The following is a 19,827-nucleotide window of genomic DNA, read 5'->3' as shown; positions in this document are numbered from 1 at the left end:
AGAACATTGATATAGGAAAACGGGTCAATTTGGCCCGAGTACAACAAGAGGGTTAAACTTGTCATTAAGGTAATCTTCTGTCTGAATTGTAGGTTGTCAGCTGCTGTTTTGCCTTAGTTTAGTTGTCTTTGGATTTTAATCGTTTTAGTATATCTTTGTTAGTGCCTCCAGGACACTCCCTATTTGGTTTGCTTTTAGATCGTTGACTGGGTTATTGGTTTTTTTTGCTTTCCAGTGGAGCTAGTAGCTAGCTTGTGGTGGAGGCACATTAGTGTGGTTCCCATCACAGATTGTAGTGATAACAACACGCCGACACGATTTGCAGTGACTATTGATTGCAGTGGGCACATGCGGTGAGGACGTTGGTGCACCCCTGGGACACACCCTTACAAGACTGTCTCTCCACAGCTGGCCTCTGCCCACTTCCCCCTTCTTTTTTCCATTGATAAAGCCATAACTGTATTTGTTTTGAAAGAATTAACTTGATTGCTAAATATATATTGCAATACAACCTTTTCAACATTTTTTTTAAATTTCAGTTTGATTTAAACATCCTCATTTCTAACCATCCTCTTTACAGGCTCTTCCAGTCATAACTTATCCATCAATAAATGAAAATTTCTTTTGTAACCACATCTCTTTCTTTTTTTTTTTAAAGATTATTTTTTCAGGGTTTTTTCCTTTATTCGATACAGTGGATAGACATGTGAAACGGGGAGAGAGAGAAAGATGGGGGATGACACGCAGCAAAGGGCCACAGGCCGGACTCGAACCTGGGCCGCTGCAGGACTCAGCCAACATGGGGCGAGCGCACCCACTCAGTGAGCTATAGGCCGCCCCATCTCTTTCTTGATTCAGTTAGGGAACCTGTTTAGCTTTTGTGTAACTGGGGTGCTTGTTGAAGTAGAAATAAAACATTTCTTGGGGTGAAAGTCCCCAGGTGGCGTTGTCGGTTAGTTAGACTCGGCTGGCGATTCCTCCCCTAGCGCCGCCCGCTTTGCCACACGAGAAAGCTGCGGCGGTCGCAACTGAAACAGCGAAAACCAAACTATACAAATGTAATTTACATACAGTATCTATCATTAAGATAGAGAGAAAACATGTTGGTATATATTTTGTCGGACGACAATAGTAATGCTCCGCCAGGCTGCAATTTACCATTTTAAATAGTCATTTTTGGTCAGCGCGTGATTTTAAAACACTAGTCTGTCGTATGGTTCGCACTACACATACAGTACATAGTGTACTCGGTATACTACATGTAAGTGAGCTGCCTTAGCTGGCGAGCTAACCACTAACATGCTAGCTCATTTAGTCACATTAGCCCCTTGAGCTTCTCTACTGTTGTGTTTACTCCCCCTGGTATTTTGTTCACCATAGTGCACCATTTCTTATTTAACATTATTGAAAAGGGAAAACAAAGTTCTCTGGCTTGGCAAGCTTACTAACGGTAAGTTACTATAAGGACAATGAGTTTAAGTTGCAAACCATTGCTTTACTTTACTTTACTATCACAGGAGCTATAAGCAACGTTAACTTCCTCCATTTTGGATTACTTAAAGGTCATCACTGTCGAAACACCTTGAATATGGTCAATGGCAGGAATCTGCAGGTCAAACTTCACAATATTTGAAAATTGAATTTGATGCAATTTTTTGCCGTTTTAAATGCGGGGCCAGGTCTTAACCCTGCCCTTCAGTTTGGGGGGTGGGTAGGCAACTGTTTAGTGGGGGTAGGGTATGTTTTGGAAATGTTATATTGATACACAGATACAGGTTGTGTTGGTTAGTTTGTCTGCTTGACAATCCCACTATGCAGCAGTAAAATTGAAGCGAGATGAAAAAACAGAGAAATTTATCATTGTAGATAAAACAGATGTTGACAAAGTTTTGACAATTTGAGAGAAGTTACAATATATTGCCAGAGATGGCGGAAGTACCCACTTGCCGTATTTAAGTAGAAGTAAAAGATTTAACTTCTTTACTTAAGTAAAAGTAACAAAGTGCAGGCTTGGAAATGTATTTAAAGTATAAAAGTACAAGTAGCCTTGCGAATAACAACCATTTTTCTGCAAAGCTACCTGGACCACACAAATGTTACCAGAGTGCAAGCTGAGAAACTTCAGTGGACATTTATGTGCCATAGGCTACATTTAAAATGGATGTCTGTCAATAGACCTAAAACATCCCATATATGATCATTTTGACAGAGACTGGGACTCCAGGTTAATAGGGTTCTGACTGAGCAGCAAGATATGAATTCAGCTGGGATTCAGTGAGAATTCAAACATGAGTCCTCTAACTCACATCTGAGAGGTTTGAGACAGTAACGTTAACATTAGCCCAAAATGAAGTCGATTTGAGACAAGACAACGTTAACTTAACCCTTGTGTTGTGTAGCAGGAGAACAAATGTAACTTACCATTAACGTAAACTTAATAAAGTTACTGAAACAAACAACAAATAGCTTTTGATGACAACAAAAAGATCCATTAAACTCAGTTTTTCAAATTCGATTGTTGAATTATTGAAAGCCAGCAGTTCGTGGTGTTTCGGTTGGCACAGTTACAGTACATTATAACAATAATTCAGGCTGATTCAACAACAACCGCCTCGCTCTACATCATCCCTTACGTATATTCCCATCCAATTAGATGGAATTTGGTATTGACAACGCGAAAAATAACTGTAACTTCACTGAAATTATCTAAAACTATAGTAGGCTTGCTACTATAAATTTAAGGAGTATAAAGTAGTGATATTCGTGTTAAAAGGTAAGGAGTAAAAGTAAAACGTCAGCACAAAAATGAATAGTAAAGAAAAAAATATCAGAAAAATCTACTTTAATACAGTAAGAAAGTATTTGTCCTTCCCATCTCTGCATATTGCAGAATATTGCAATAGGTTTAAAATCGCAATAATATTGGTGTGGTGACATAAGTATCGTGATTACTAACCCTACTGCGTTGTGGTGGTAGCTAATGTAAAAGGTTAGCTGATGGCTAAGGCTTAACATCAAAAACATACTGCAACCTACTTTGTTAATTTCTTTCTACACAAGCATGAATTACATTTATTCACGTTAAAGTTTTTGTAAATTTTGAATATTTAAAGAAGAAATCTGTAATTTTGTACTTTAATTTAAGTAGCCTACTTTTTTCACAAGTATTGGACCTTGATACATTTCAAGTAGAATCTGTTAGTCAAAACAAAAAAGATGAAAAAGTCCTTATCACCTGTGTGAGAATGGAACAAAAGAAAGGAGATGGATCAGCTGCGGCAGAGCTCCACAGAGGGGCCAGTCAATGTGGTATGATTGTTTCAAAATGTCCCGAAACCTAAACAAGCACTGTAAGCATCTCAACATGACTTATTAAAGACATCAGGCCTCAGTTACTATGAAGGATATTGTTCTGCAAGAGCGGATTTTATAGGACAATAAAGAGAATGGATAAGTTGCCAGTTTTGCAGATATATTCAGTAAGAACATTTTATGGCTCATCGGATACGTTCATTACAAACTGTTCATCATAATGGTAATAACAAATGTAATGTTACATTTCACTGTTGCAAATCAGAAGCGTTTGAACGTGAGTTATACACAGGGTTGACCGCTGCAGTTGGTTTCGATTCTGTCTCATTACATTAATTGGTCAGCTATATACAGTAAGTATTTACATGTTGCTTTGCTGGTTAAAAGACCAGTAAAACTTTCAGTGACTGAGTTGATTTGGCTGGACGATTATTCTAATTTAAGCTCCTTAGGCTCATCATCTGGCAGGGTTGAAATACCCTGGGGCCTCGGGTAGAAATCGCCTCCGCTGCTTTGCCATTGTCATAAAAAGGTGGTAAAGTATTTCTAATTGTTTCTTTTCGACATGACAAATTTGAACAAAATTGCAACAATGGCAATATGTTTGATTAAACTAACTTTATCCAACAATTTGAATCTGAAAGAATGACACGGGCTAGTTCTGCTAATATCAACAGTGAGATGAAAAATGACACAAAGAAACAGAATTTTTGTTTATAATTAGCCATCCTAATGTGGTAATAATGTGAAAATCATGCACACACCTATACACTTTAACTTTGATCGTATCTTGAATGCACATTACATGTTTTTATCCATCCATTTATTAGAAGTAATATGCATTTGTTTATTTGTCAAAATATATAATAACTTGTGCACCCTTATCATTATTTTTTTAATGGAAAACTAATTCTATACATTTCTGTCATTGTGACGTATAACTCACATTTGCAAAAATACTGGCGGCTGAGAGATACTCTGCACACCCAACAGGTGCAGCACTTGGTCATAGCTAAGCAGGTGTATACAGTACACTTTAAATTGACACTGTTATTGTAAGAAAATATGCAGGAATCTATCACGCAGCAAATTGTCAATCTCCTTCTTCCCTACAGAATGGTGAATATTTATTGGCTCTCTCCCTGTCTGTGTGGGTGCCTGAACAGTCAACCCACAGCCAAATTGCTGAATCTGTAAGCAGAGTAGAAAGCCATTCCCAAACAGCGTATTGTTCTAGTCTCTTTTTCCTTAGATTTTTTTCTTTGAGCCGCATGAGTTGAAAGCATCATGTGAACAATTAAGATTGTAGATTGTAAAAAAAGCACACAGAATAACAAACACACCTCAAAGTCGTTTTAACTATGGCTTCAGCCACAGTTAAAATGCAAAAGCTTTATATTATCTACAAATTCACATTCATTGACTTTTTCCCTTCCATTTGTCATGTCAATTTTCTTCATCTAGCCCAATATCCCAAATGGCTCAAGGGGGCTTTACCCTCATCTTCGTTGATTTATATTCAGTTCGGCTGTGTTTTATCTGTTCCATATTTCCAACATTAACTTAACATTTCAACAATTATCAAAACTACGCCATATTTTGACATGTTTATATGTCAACACATTTAGTCTTCAAAATATTTCCCCAATGAGAGCAAATACCGAAAAACTCTTCATCATTGCCTCTGATATACCTCATCTGGTACTCAAAGTTGAAACGATCATTGACTTCACGACATCCATTGATTGGTGTCGCGTTCTGTCGGAGTAAATAAATTACCCAGAATAAATTACAGATCAATATGTCCTAATATGCCACAGATTATACATGTGACAGATGACAGGCGTTATGCTTACTAAAAATGGAGATCGATGATCTCCTCCATGCAGTTTGTTGAATGAACCAACGAGGCGAGTGTTGTGGCTTCCAACAATGTTCTTCAGAGGCAGGTTTGCCATTGTTTTGTGATTCTGCTCAGAGGCTTCTCGTAGGTTTGGCACCACTCATGAAAGTAGGTGAGCAGAAAAGATGTCTAGAAAAATCCATGCTTCAGTGGTTTGTGCCATTCTGGCTTTTTCCATCTGAGCAAAAAACCCCACGAACTAGGCTTGATCAGGATTTCATATCCTATATGACAGACATTTTCAAATTCATAGAACATTAAGTGCCCAATTTTTCCTTCAACACAGTTGATGGTGATGGAGTGTAAAGGGAAAACCCGAGAACAAGTGTCTATTTTTGTGACACAGAACACCAAACAAGATCCTTACTTCTCCATGTAGAGAGTGGTTGGACCTTGTGATACAAATAAAAATGTTTCATCCATCAAAATACTCCTTTTATCACCAACATGTTATTCTTTCCTTAAATTGGTGTTGCTTACAAGAGATTATGGAGTTTGGATTGTCTTTGTTGCACGTGATTCACCCTGACTGTTGTTTTTCCAAAGCTCTCTGATCAATGGTGTCTGAACAATGTAGTCTTTGCTTGACAAGACAGAAATTGGCATGTGTTTCTTTTGTCCTTTTTTAAAATCATCAAGAAGTCCTGTACTCTTGTACTCAGGTCCTTTTGGCCAAATCATGAGCTGGGGATGTTCTGTTTCATAATCTTGCTTCAACATTTGGGTATATTCCTTGGGCTATCTTGAGTCATGGCCTTTGTAAGAAAAAACAATCCATTGTACTTTACTACAAAAGCAAGCTCAGAGAGTAACTTTTTTCCATTATATTTAGCTATTCCTTTAAATGCCAAATTGTTGAGAATAAGCAACGCGACTCAGTTCCTTAAGACCAGCTTTTACTCAAGATGTCTTAAAACTCTGTTGTGGAGATCTGGGTTATCTCTGATTGCAGATCTTGCTGGATCCTCCTCGAGCGAGAGCTATGGGGGACCCACTCCATGCCTAGTCATGCCGGCTTCTTTCCCACTCCTGTTGGAGCGCAGACAGACACCGGCTCCCTGGCGGTGTTGCAGCCTCTGGTCAGACTGTGCTGCTCCACGTGGGTCCGACAGGGAAGGCAGAAATCCCTGAAGCACCGCTTAAAATTTTCATCCAAAAATGCGTAGAGGACTGGGTTGAGGCTGCTGTTGGTGTAGCCCAAGGCGATGCACAGGTGCCAGCTGGCTATGACGAAGGGGTTTCTGTTGTCAATCTGCACCATGGTCTTCACGATGATGAAGATGTGGATGGGGGTCCAGCAGATGATGAAGGCCGCCACCACCACCAGGACCATGCGGGTGATGCGGCGCATGTTGCGGTCTTTCTCCTTGGAACCTGAGAGCAGACGAACGCTCTTTAGGCGCAGGATCATCAGGCCGTAACATATGGTGATGACCATCACAGGAACCACGAAGGCAACGATGAAGACACAGATCTTTGTCACAGTGTCCCAGTACCAGTCAGGGTCAGGGAACATCAGCATGCACATGATTCTACCTGCAATTTAAAATCATTTGTTAATGCAGGGTCATGGTAACAAGCTGGTTTAGACGGATACTGTACACTTACATACACTTTGACTCCAAAATAGTGCTGTTGTTGCAGTTGAAGACAAGATCAAGAATGTATTTCTGTTTCTGCAATTGCTTTTTTTTCCAACTCTATCAACAAAAAAAATGTTAATAGTGGACTTTTAAATTACTATTCAGTTCAAGTCTCGGGGGAAAAGCTGGCTGTCACAAAGAGGGTGAAGACATGATCGTTGTTTAAATATGAAGATAACGGCACACATTTTCAGACTATCCAGGGAGGAATTGTACTGTAAGGTTGTAAGGTAAGGGGTCCCAGATGTGGAAAAAACAGCAAACACTAACATTGTCTGTGTCTGAATGCAAACTATCACAAGAAAGTCGACTGCGCTACACGCCTACGTCCACCACCCTGACTTCCTCACCCTTATAACCTGTTCACACGTATAGGCTCAAAGTAGTGTGGACACAGAGTGTAAATTGTAATTTCCCCATTGGGGATCAATAAACAGATTAAAATTAAAAATAAAATTAAAATTAGCAGACTCTCTCAGGTCCCTTAGGAGCCTGAAGCTTGCAAACTTCAGTTTTGCTCTAAAAGGGAGCTCTAGCCCTTTGGCAAAGACTCAGTTGGGTGAGCCATCCAGATCCGACTCTGTACGGCTCAACTTATTCTGGATTATACTGTTAATACTTTGAATGAAGACTTTAATTAATGATGAAAGACAAAACTGTGGAAGAAAACATTTACCCACCATTATCTGCCACTTTGGTTACAGCCATAACCATTATGGGCACCCCAATCGCAGAGGACAGGACCCAGATGAGCACGTTGATCAACTTAGCCTTGACCGGCGTACGAAACCCCAGTGCCCTGACTGGGTGGCACACGGCGATGTAGCGGTCCACGCTCATCATGGTAAGGGTGAAGATGCTCGTGAACATGTTGTAGTAGTCAATGGCAATAATGAGCTTGCACAGGACTTCCCCAAATGGCCACGTGTTCATGAGGTACTTGGCGCTCTGGAACGGCAGTGTGCTGGTGGCCAAGGCGTCGGCAAGAGCCAAGTTGAAAATGTAAATGTTTGTGGCTGTCTTCATCTTGGTGTATCTAGTTGTGATCACAGAACAGAGAACAAGTGTTTGCAATAAGCAGCAGCGGTAATAAGAGCAGCTGGGTGTGGAAGGCTCTTCAACAGGATATGGGGATTTGAAAGTGATATTCACTGTGCAGCATGTTTTTGTGCCTTAGACAACAAGTTCAAATCCTCATGCTGTAGATGTTCAGTGTAGATGTGTGAACAAGGTCTGTTTTTACTTAATGAGGGATTTGAGGCAATGGTTACAATTAGCTTATTGGCCTCTGATTAAGCAACCAACTTACATGGAAAGAACCAGAAAGTTGTGGGGAAAAAATACTATTCGTGTTGCTCTGAGGTTGCACTGAGGATCATGAATATTGCATGTGGCCCTACTTTTAGCATGGGACTGTGCATTTTAATTTGAGTGTGTGAGATGAAGATATGTCTCCTCTTGCATTGGAAGAAAAAAAAATAATGGTCATCAGCACTGAACTAATTTTGTCCGGTACAGTATTGGCTTATTGAGGTCAGAAATTCTCCTCTTTGGCATAAAGCTTATTTTTACATAGGCATCTGTCATCAGAAACCTTGCAAGATGTATTCATAATAAAGCTTAGCTGACTACATTTTCTAGAAGATTGCAGCATCCAAATACAATCCAATTTACATGCAAAGTCCATTACCCAGAGGCACAAAGGGCAAGCATTAGATAGAACAGAAAGGTACCACATTTCATTTAGATATAATGTTTAAATGTCCCATAGCATGAAAATTTCACTTTGAGGTTTTAACATTAATATGAGTTACCCCAGCCTCCCTATGGTCCCCCACTGTTTAGAAATGGTGATAAGTGTAAACCGAGCCCTGGGCATCCTGCTCTGCAGGTTGGGCAAATCTTGAATCTCACTCCTTATGAGGTCATAAGGGACAAGGTTACCTCCCTTTTCTCTGCTTTGCCCACCCTGAGAATTTGGTCCACCCATGAGAAAGAGAGAGACATCATGGCTTTCAAACAAGGTAAGGCAGGAGTTTGACTCTGAATAGAGAATATAGCAAGATACCTTCAAGAACAGCCTGTAAATTAACAACAAGTCTCTGCCGATCTCTGGTGCGACCCAACAAGGCTGTGCTGTGTTGTCTTTCTGGAAAACGGACTTTCAGCTCATGTCATGCTTGTGCGAATGAGTCCTTCTTCCAGCTGCCTTGCAACAGTGTACGAGTTGTCAAGAAAGATAAAGTTAGTACTGCATCTACGCTGGAAGGGTGATCAAGAGTTTTGGAGGTGGTCCAATGATGCTATATTAGTGATTGAACTCTGTGGGCTGAAATCTTGTCTGATTATAATAAATCAGCAAACTCGTGCTTCAGTTTAATCAGAAAATATAATCACAGTAACCGCTGTCACTGAGTCTCATTGGTTGCTCCATTATTCACTTTCAGCTCCAAAAATAGTCTCAAGGGATGATGACATCACTAGCTACTGTCTGTCTCCTGTCTTCATCTGAAGGTTCAAATTTACATAAAATGTACTATATGTTATGGAAATACCATTAAGAAATTGTATTCAAGAGTGGAGAATATGGGCCACTTGATGCCATAGCAGGAAAAACACAGGTGTAATTAATTACATAATTTAATGGCGGCATTCCATTCAGGTGTGCCAGTTCTAGGGAGCTGCTAGTGGGCATGCTGGAACAAAGACATGGCTTTCTGGGACACTGAAATGAAACTAAAGCCCCATTCAAATTGGATTTATTTCTCTAGTGAAAGTGGGATAATTTTAACATCACCTTTGCTGGACAAAGATTTTAATTGTGTCCAGAGCAACGTCCTTGCATTTCTAAATTGAATCTCGGGGGGGGTAAGAGCTGGTAAGAACTGATCGTCCTATTTATTTTAATGAGCTTTGTGGGACATTTGACTTCGGTGTGAAAATGAATTTTAGCTAATGCTAACACCATCAAAAAGGCCTATTTGGGAACCAATAGACTGAATCACTGGGATGTCGCGCTAACACAGAAAGCACTTGTTGATTGAAAGCAGTTGATTTGTATTGCATATAGAGTATATGTGAAATTTTGAAAAGTAAAATTTCTGTTGTCATTTTCAGCCGTGAATGTAATGTTTGAAGATGCACAGTTAAAGGACTATTCCAGTCGATTTAAACTAGAGCCCGACTAATAAAGCTGATATCATTACAAATGTTTGGTGATTTAAAAATCTGATATTCCGATATATCGACCAATATAGATTTAAAAAAATCCAGAAACACAATAACAAAACACATATTTCCCTAATATTAGTTATATTACACAAAAATATGATAAGGCAGTTTAAAAATAAACTTGTTTGTTTTATTGTCACAGCAGAAGAGAGGAATATCAAAATGTATTAACGTTCTGATAAATAAAATGTATGAAAATACTAACTTCAGATATGAAACTTAAAGTTCTTTGAACAAAAAACAAAAAAAACATGGCGGTAGCAGAGTTCCCTCTGGTGGACAAACTATCCAACGGTAACACTCATAACAACATGGTTAAAGGGTATTTTGTCCGTTTTTATTTTATTTCTTAATCATTTATTTTTGTTAAAATGATCATTTATTTTATAATTTATTTTGTCATTCTGAATTATTCTGATAAATGAATATTAATAAAGAAAAAAAACATTCATCAACCATTATAACTGCCGATACCAATAGTTTGGAAAATGCCTAATATCGGCCGATAAATCGGTCGGTTTTCTTAATTCAACACATAGCATATTTTTTAGAAGTGCTGTAGTATAACTAGCAGGACACAAGTTATAATTGCGGTAAGTTTGGAGACACTACCTTATTTCATCATTAAATAAATTTGTATGTATTGCTTTTCGGATTAAAACACAAGTCAAATAAGGCTGGGCAATATATTGATATTATATAAACATTAGTATGTGAGACTAGATATCATCTTAAGTTTTGAATATTGTAATATGACACAAGTGTTGTCTTTTCCTGGTTTTAAAGGATGCATTACCTAAAAGTAATGTCATTTTCTGAACTTACCAGACTGTTCTATTATTTGCCTTTACCCACTAAGTCATTATATCCACATTACTTATGATTATTTATTAAAAATCTCAATGTGTATATATTTTGTGAAAGCACCAACCCTACAATATCCTGCAATATCGACATCGATGTATTTGGTCAAACATATTGTGATAGTTGTTTTTCTTACTCACCCAGTCCTACTTGGAATAACGGGTTAAATCACAGAGGAACAGTACATTGTTAAATTACTGAATCCTGTTATGTCATCCTGTCGAAATGGGGCTTAAATCATAATTATTTATTTGTTCATTAAATTATTGCTATTAATTGCACCTGTGGTCCTTCTGCTCATGACAAGTCAGCCAAAATGTCTGTCCATTCATACTGTAGGCCTCTCCATTCAATATCAACTTACACCACACCATGTGGCCTGGACTTTATCAAATCAATTCAGCTTTATTTTTTAATCAAGACAAAAGGAAACGTTGAATTCAGCAGCAGATGGCTGGTTTTGAACTTTTCCTAGTATGTTTTGATGATCATAATCCGACGCGGGACAGCAATGAGCTTTTGGTAGTTACGTAAGGGCTGTCTGTGAAGCAAGCACAATATTAATATTGCTTAGAGAAGAGATGGGTGTAAAATGTGAAATTGTGTGCGAATGTGTATTTATTGTGAGTCAGTTTGATAATTCCTTAATTAAATTCTGATTCCAAAGAAATCTTTTTCCCTTCTCCCTATTCCAAAGGGACAAGATGGGCCCGCAAACAGTGTATCCTGCTTCGTGGCAAAACTGACACTTCGTCCCTCCCTTCAGTAAACAAGCACTTGGCTGACTGGGTCTAGATGTTGCACCACCCAATCTTATGACCGTGTGGTCAATATAAATTTAATGGTGTAAAGGGGGACAGAAATTATGTCTGCATCCTTTTACTGTGCGCTATGTTTGTATTGTAAATCAGGGGTATTGGAAAATGAAAAGGTAGATGTAGCTTTCTTGGCCCCGTGATATTTTGTCACATCCACTCTAGCACACAGCAGCTTGGTTGGATTATTAGTATTCCAAAGAAGTGGTTTGGCATAAAGTAGGCAGCTGTTGCTGCAAGCGGATGCTGTTCTATACTCTTAATACAGACATCTAGGCTGCACAGGACGTCTCCTCGCAGCAGTACAAGACTTTAATTTCCCACCAGCAGTGAGAGGTATGCCATTTCCATGGTTTGTCATTGCAATCACATAGCTCAGGTTATAAATCAGGTAGAGTATTGGGTAAAGCTTTTAAACACCATTTTGTCTTTTCGTAGGCTTTGAGAAGAAAGTACATGTTAAGAAATGTCATTGTGACGCCCCTTTTCGTGTTACGGTGAAGCATGTTTTTCTTTGTCACAGTCACTCTGTGATGGTTTCATCTCCCACTTCCTTTTTTGTGTTTCCGTAGCATAGACTTCCTGCTTCGAGCTGTCGTGGCTGTCCAATCCATTCCTCCTCACACACATCTTTTGGTGCCACATCAGAAGGGGAAAAAAAGTCTCAAAGCAGCACACAACGGATGTAGGCCTGTAAGCCATGTGAACGATGTGTGCCTGTTCACCTAGACAGAGTGCCATTGATCACTGGTTCAGCTTGCCATTAATCAAATGTCGCCAGCTCAGCACAATGCAAATGCCATTTACTTCACCACGTGACACAGCGGCGCTCTGAAGCTGACAAATGGCAGTAAATCGTGCCAAATATATCAGTAGTACATCAATAAATATAATAGATATTAAAATAATTACAACAATTACAATGTGGTGTGTAAATACCTAAATATTCATACTTTTCCTAACCTCTAGTCGGTTGATGAAATAATTCTAAATTAAATTTATGTTAGGATGACTCTTCTTCTTAACCTAGTCATTTCTCTTTTTAACACGACATATCCCATTTTCATATCTCATATTTATGCTCTACTGTATCATAATGAGAAGGTGTAATGTCATTTCAGTAGGTGTATAAATTACTGCCATTTTTAAGGGAACGTTTACGTGTAATTTAATTCAAGTTGCGGCCGCGGGTTTGATTCCGACCTGTGGCTTTGCTGCATGTCATTCCCTCTCTCTATCCCCTTTCACGTTTTAAGCTGTCCTGTCAAATAAAGGCCTAAAATGCCCCAAAAATAATATCTTTTAAAAAACAAAAAACACGTAAACGACATACCCCAAAAAGACTTTAAAACATGACTTATTTTTAAAAACCAACCCCATATAAAATAAATACAATGCTTTAGTACACTTGTTAATTAGCTGATCATAATTTATTACTTACCTGAGACTCTACAACTGACTGTCTCTGGTCTCCCTATTCCTTACCTGAGACTCTACACTGACTGTCTCTGGTCTCCCTATTCCTTACCTGAGACTCTACACCTGCTGTCTCTGGTCTCCCTGTCCTTACCTGAGACTCTACAACTGACTGTCCCTGGTCTCCCTATTCCTTACCTGAGACTCTACACCTGCCTGTCTCTGGTCTCCCTATTCCTTACCTGAGACTCAACAACTGACTGTCCCTTGTCTCCCTATTCCTTACCTGAGACTCTACACCTGACTGAATGTATCCACATTGTAGCAGAACACTAGGAATAATTGTAGTTAACGTTTACACAGATAACGAGGCAGTAAAACTCAAGACAGTTTAGCAAGCTACAGAATAGTTTTAGGTTACGTTCTGGGCTAGGTAGCTACATAACTGATCAACAAGTCCCAACACGGAAAATAAAAAAGCTTGTTGCCCAGCTGCTACATTTTGTCCCCTTCTCCTGTCTGAGCGCGAGTGCCTCGTCACGGATTTGTCAATCACCTCAGGAGAGAGAGCAAGGCTGAATCTCTTTTCTCTTGCTTACCCCTTCCCTTTAGTTTTGTGCGTTCAACACGAGAGTAAGGGCTGTCCCAATACTCATTTTGATCTAGAGGTAGGGGTAAGACGAAGAGGTGCACAGCCCTTAAAACCACAGATGGTTAAAGAAAAAATCAAGGGAGGACGCAAGATTACTTAAAACCAAGGAGTATCCGTGTACATAGCGCAACAGGCAACAATGGCTGCCAGATAGACCAGAGAGGCCCATAGATGTAAGTGTTTTTGTCTGAGGCATTCAATTATATTTTCTGACTTTTCTTTTAGCCTACTGCCTTTTGATCGGTTTGGGAGCTCCACGCACATCCACATTCAGTTCTAGAGAATCAGCATTTTGCATTGAGATCAGTCTTGAGCTCTACCTAGTTGGAGTAGCACTGCCTGCTGGGACTAGGCTACATTAATCTTGTCTCTGTCAGGCCCCCCCCAAACACACACACACACACACACACACACAATACTGCTAGGCGAGATGGAAAACATGTCAACTCAACCCAGGAAATAAACTGACACACACACACTCATCCTATTGGCAACAGGCTATGGTATTTTCAGCCAAATTTCTACAGTCCTTAAAGACTCTTCCTGAAGCTGTGTTGGCTCACTCTGTATCTTCATTTTTTGTCATTACCAAAATGTTACCATATTACCATACCAATAAACCGTTTGAGAAGGATGTCCAAGTTCCGCTTCCTTAGTAGGAATGGAACAATAGCCCTCAAGAAGCAGCTCAGCTCAGTTAAGACTTCATTTTCACACAAACTAATCCAGCCAGGCCAGTTGAAAATAAATTGCATTAGCACTGAGCCAGGTCTTATCTAACAGGCGTGGCAGCAGGAGCAGGAGCAGAGGTAGAGGAGAGGTCAGTGCATCCATGCAGACTCTAAATGGAGAGTGCGTGTGCATTTGAGCGTCTCTATCCAGGAATCTAAGTGGAGGGAAATCTCTCAAATGTAGGACTTTTGCTTTATTCATGAGCTGCCTGATGTGGCAGGCAAAACAAACTAACAGAAAGGATGCTTTCAAATGGGCCTCTGGTTATAATTACTGCTCAAGCGATTAGTCAACTTACAGAAGAATAATGTTGGAAACCCACTAATCATTTGTCATTTATTAAAGAATTATCAAATCTTTGCTGGTTCCAGCTTTTCAAATGTGAAGATGTGCAACTTTTCTCTGTTTAACATCACTCTTAATTTAATATCTTTGGAGTTTGCGAGACATTTTCTACTATTTCTGACATTTTAGACATGATTGATTGTAAACATAGTTGTATTGTTATTTGCATTACTGCCTTTTACCTGTAAGATTTTCACTGTATGAAACTAGATTAAATAGTTGGTCTATGAAATGTGAGAAAAAAGTTTTACATTTTTTTAAAATTATTTTTCCATAATGTAATGCGGAGAATTCTCTCAGCCTACAATTTGTCTGTAACTGCTGTAAACTGAAAGGCAAGTTGCCTTGTTGTGTTGTACTAACAGAGTAGCCTGTTTGTTGCCCCCAGTGGTTGATTTGTGTGTCATTTTGAGCATGAAACAGTAGTTGTGCAAATCTTTGGGGCCAGAATGCATCCTTCACAGTTGATAGACCATCATCAATGTTGTTTTTGGAAGTTTGGTTGAACATTCTGCTGATTTTATTATAGTTAGTTTATCGTCCTACAGCATTATATTCTCATTTAATCTTGATTGCTTTAGCAATCAAATTTGCTCCCTTATGTGTCGATTGGACCAAAAGTCATTAATGTGTATTATGTGTACTAAGTTCAATATGAAATCTCAGAGTTTAAACAATATTGCCTCTGATAATGCACTCAATATGATAATTTCCACTCTGCTTAAAGGTTAAATTATATTGATTTTTCAACTTGGAACCTATCTTGTTGTTTTCAGCAATTTTTGAAATTAGTCCAGTATTAAGCAGGACTGTCATTGGGCAATTGTGCACCTTCAATTTATGTCCACTTAAATTGCTTGATTTGCCACTGACAGGCTCAGATTAGATTATTATATATATATATATATATATATATAAGTGTCTGACAACATTATGGAAGGGTCGTTACAGAGCAGAGATGGACCTTTTTTGATAAAGAGTAAGATCCTTTTTGTTTGACATGAAACAGCCCCGAAATGGCTATCGCCACACCCAACAGACCATTTATTAAAAAAACTATTTTACCATCATAAAGCACACTTCATTCAAAGTCAACAGAAAAGAGTAAAATAAATAAATCAAAAAGCCGTCCGTTCATCTCTCCACTTTTTACAACAATCACCACTCTGGTTTGGTTGACACCAATACATGGGACAATAGGGTCCGGGTTGAAAAACCCAAATTACCCTTTCATTCTAAATTAATGTATACAGGGTTATGTGTGTTATTGTGTGTTGTTTAACAATACAACCCATAGTAGTAGTACTTTAACACCCAGGTAGGAAAGGTTGTTAACCTTGCATAGTACAACACGGTTTCACGGCAGTTTGTTAAACGATCACGTCATTTTTAATCTATTGATTCGTGTACATGGACATGTTCATCTTGTTTTTTTCAGAGTGGTCAGCACGATATGGGAAGCATTGAGAATCGCAAAAGACGGCCGCAGCTTCTGGGGGATGTGCGACAACAACGAGACGGTTGTGTTTAGGAAAAGAAGGAAGGGGAAATGAAACGCCACATGAGGGACACCATCCCCGGTCTCCAGGGTAAAAGTCCTGTGTTGTTAGGACCATCCACCCCAACCAACCGCCCTACGTGGCTTTTCAACATTTCATACTGCTCGCTACCGTAGTCATTACAAAAAGTTGTTGAAAAGTTGTTTTAGTCATGCCACAGAAAACTCAGATTGGACAGACAGTCTAGCTGTCTGAATTTACCCTGCAGAGATCTGAGGAGCAGTTAACCATAGCCCTGAGAAATCCACTGGAGTTTAAAACACCAACACTAAGAAAGAGGAAGGTGACGGACATCTAATCAAAAATTTGGCACATGTGGTGGAATTTCCTGCGGCACCTGATTAATCTTGGAAATAAGACACTGTGGATGTAGACTAATCCCCGGAGGAGGGCCATGCAATCGGATTAAAATTCTAGAGAAAAAAGCTAGATGGTGGACCATGAGTTAAAAGTTTAACCACAGGAGTCCCCAAAGCAACAAGGACTGACATTTGAAGGCGTGTGCGTGTGCGTGTGTGTGTGGTTATCTTTCTTTGCCTCAGGCCATCATCTGTTACTGCTACCATGAAGGTAGTAAAGAATAGAGCCTGACTGAAATATTTGTCATTTGGCAATATATATATATATATATATATACTTTTTTTTTTTAATCCTGAAATGTGTAACAAAACCAACAGATTTCCCATTAACATTATATGAGTTCTCACTAAAATAGGATAATAATTTGATAGATGTAACTGATGAGAGGAACATCCAAATATATTAAAGTTCTGATAAAATGTATAAAAATACAAACTTAAGATGTGAAACTTAAAGTCCTTTGAACAAAAACACAATAAGAAACAACATAATCAGTGTTGCCAACAGGGACGTTGTAGAGTGCCCTCTGGTGGACAAACTATGCAACGCCAACACTCATTACATGGTTGACCGTCTTATTTTATTTTTTAAATATACATTTATCAGAATCATTTATTATAATAAATTTGTCATAAATGATTCTGATGGAGAAAAAAAAAATATATATATATATATTTTTTTTTTTTTTCCCCCGGCAATTATAAATGCTAATATCGATAGTTTGGGAAATGCTTAATATTGGCCAAGAATATCGCCCCACTGATATATTGGTTGGGCTCTAGTACAGAATAAACCCTATAGTAGGCATCACAGAAACTTTTTCCATAAACGACAAGAAGATGAATGACTACATGGCGGCTAGTGTTTACCCAGCTTTTCTTTGCTTATTACATCCCTATATCTGTGTCTAAGTTTGGGTGTCCTCTCTTAAGTTCGCTCCCTTCAGAGTTTACAGATGTTCCACAGGAGATAATATATTCTGTCCAGAATGGTTAATGTGCTGCACTTCCTTCTGCCTCTGAATCTTGCATCTGTTATGAATCCTCTCCCTCAAACAAGCAAACCCAAAAGCCAGACAAATCTCTGCGCACAATTTGAATCACTGCCTTTTTTGAGCGATCATCCATCTCCTTTTTGTCTCCCTATTACCTCCCTAGATCATGTTTTTTAAACATATCTTTTTCCTTGATTTGACCTTTATTTGCACTCCAACTCCTTGAAGGAAATAATGGGCGGAGTTGTAAATATTCATGATTTATTTTCTTGGTTCAATATCAAAAGATTGCCACTTAAAGAAAATGCCTTGCTTGAGGCTTTTTACCATATTCGACTCTCATCTTTTTTCCAGTACGCTCTCTCTGCTTCTCTCTTTCACTGTATACATTAATGTAATACCAACAAGCATTTAGACCCCATTTATATCTTATAACAATTTACTCATGCTTGGCCTCCAACCGGCTGTGTTATCTTCCTGTGCTAAGGTGGGAATATCTTAAATGAACCTGCTTGTTTAATTCCCCGGCCCAGCTGCAGTAATTAATGCATCGGGTGATATTGGGGGAACACATTCAGAGAATGTCTGAGATAAAGTGGGGGTGACTGTGGCTCAGCGGTAGAGCAGTCGCCGCCAAATCAGCAGGTTGCTAGTCCAATCCCTGGCCCCAGAGTCCCGTGTCAAAGCGCCCGATACTGCGTCATTGGAGTGTAAATGTGTGTGAATGTTTATCTGATGAGTAGGTGGCACCTTGTACGGCAGTCTTGGCATACAAGGAACAGTGTGTGATTGGTTCCTGTACGTAATAGCGCTTAGAGTAGTCGTTTAAGACTAGAAAAACGCTAGATAACAGGCCATTTACGTGTGTGTGTGTGTGTGTGTGTGTGTGTGTGTGTGTGTGTGTGTGTGTGTATATATATATATATATATATGTGTGTATAAATGTACAGTTGTGTTCAGAACAATAGCAGTGTGTTTAAAAAAAAAAAAATCATGTTCAAAATCCTTAAAATAGCTTTAAATTTCATACTATCAATGCATTGGGAACACTGCACATTCAATTCCAAATCAAAATATGATCAAAATTGATCAAGTTTGTGTTCTACCTTTACAGAAAGGAATATTTGGGTGTTCAAAAAAATAGCAGTATTTGCATTTTTCTTTACAAACTCAAACATTTACTGTACAAACTGAAAAAATGTCTCAATGGTTTGCTTTACTTTGAACCACTGTATTAATATTTAGTTGCATAAATATTATTTCTGAGAACTGCTTCACATCTGTGAAAAGGTATTCCAGCCCAGGACCATTGAACTACATCCCACAATTCCTCTGCATTACTGAGTTTTGCCTCAGAAACAACGTTTTTGATGTCACCCCTAAGTGTTCTATGGGATTAAGGTCCGGGGATTTGGCTGGCCACTCCATAACATCAATCTTGTTCATCTGGAACCAAGACTTTGCTCGCTTACTGCTGTGTTTTGGGTCATTGTCTTGTTGAAAGACCCATTTCAAAGGTATTTCCTCTTCAGCATAAGGACACAGGACCTCTTTAGTTATTTTGATGTATTGAAACTGATCCATGATCCCTGGTATGCGATAAATAGACCCAAAGCCACAGTATGAGAAACATCCCCATAACGTGATTTTTGCACCACCATGCTTTACTGTCCTCGCAGTGTACTGTGGCTTGAATTCAGTGCCACTAGCGCCATTTCTCCTCCGGCCAGTCAATGTGTCCTTTGGCAAATTTCAACCTATTGAGTACATGTCTTTTTTTCAGCAATGTTACTTTGCGGGGGCTTCTAGCTGATAGCTTGGCTTCACATAGCCTTTTTCTGATCGTAACAGTACTCCAGGGAACTTTAAGTCTTTGTTTTCCTGGAGCTGATCATTGGTTGAGCCTTCACCATTTTGGCTATTCTTCCATTCATTCGAATGGTAGTAATGGTACCATTTTCCCCCACGTCGTTCAGGCTTTGGATGCCATTTCAAGGCATT

At 39.0% G+C, this 19,827-nt stretch overlaps 1 protein-coding gene and 1 long non-coding RNA gene across 2 annotated transcripts in view; one reads left to right on the top strand and one right to left on the bottom strand.

Annotated features, from left to right (window-relative positions):
* Positions 1-3,130: 3,130 nt before the first annotated feature.
* LOC116702132 (uncharacterized) overlaps positions 3,131-19,827 on the top strand; it is a 23,471-nt gene continuing 6,774 nt past the window's right edge. The window contains exons 1-2 of the long non-coding RNA XR_004335065.1: positions 3,131-3,144; positions 10,629-10,729. This is a non-coding gene — a long non-coding RNA (uncharacterized LOC116702132). The remainder of the gene's footprint in view (positions 3,145-10,628; positions 10,730-19,827) is intronic.
* oprd1a (opioid receptor, delta 1a) overlaps positions 3,903-19,827 on the bottom strand; it is a 19,008-nt gene continuing 3,083 nt past the window's right edge. Inside the window, exons 2-3 of the mRNA XM_032536249.1 lie at positions 7,539-7,894; positions 3,903-6,751 (exon numbers count right to left, since the gene is read on the bottom strand). Of these exons, the coding sequence (XP_032392140.1) occupies positions 6,222-6,751; positions 7,539-7,894 (886 nt within the window). The 3' untranslated portion in view covers positions 3,903-6,221. The remainder of the gene's footprint in view (positions 6,752-7,538; positions 7,895-19,827) is intronic.

This window comes from Etheostoma spectabile, chromosome 14 (genome assembly GCF_008692095.1).
Source record: "Etheostoma spectabile isolate EspeVRDwgs_2016 chromosome 14, UIUC_Espe_1.0, whole genome shotgun sequence".
NCBI classification, from domain to species: domain Eukaryota; kingdom Metazoa; phylum Chordata; class Actinopteri; order Perciformes; family Percidae; genus Etheostoma; species Etheostoma spectabile.
Note: the sequence above shows the minus strand (reverse complement) of the source record. Positions and strands in the feature narration are given on the sequence as shown.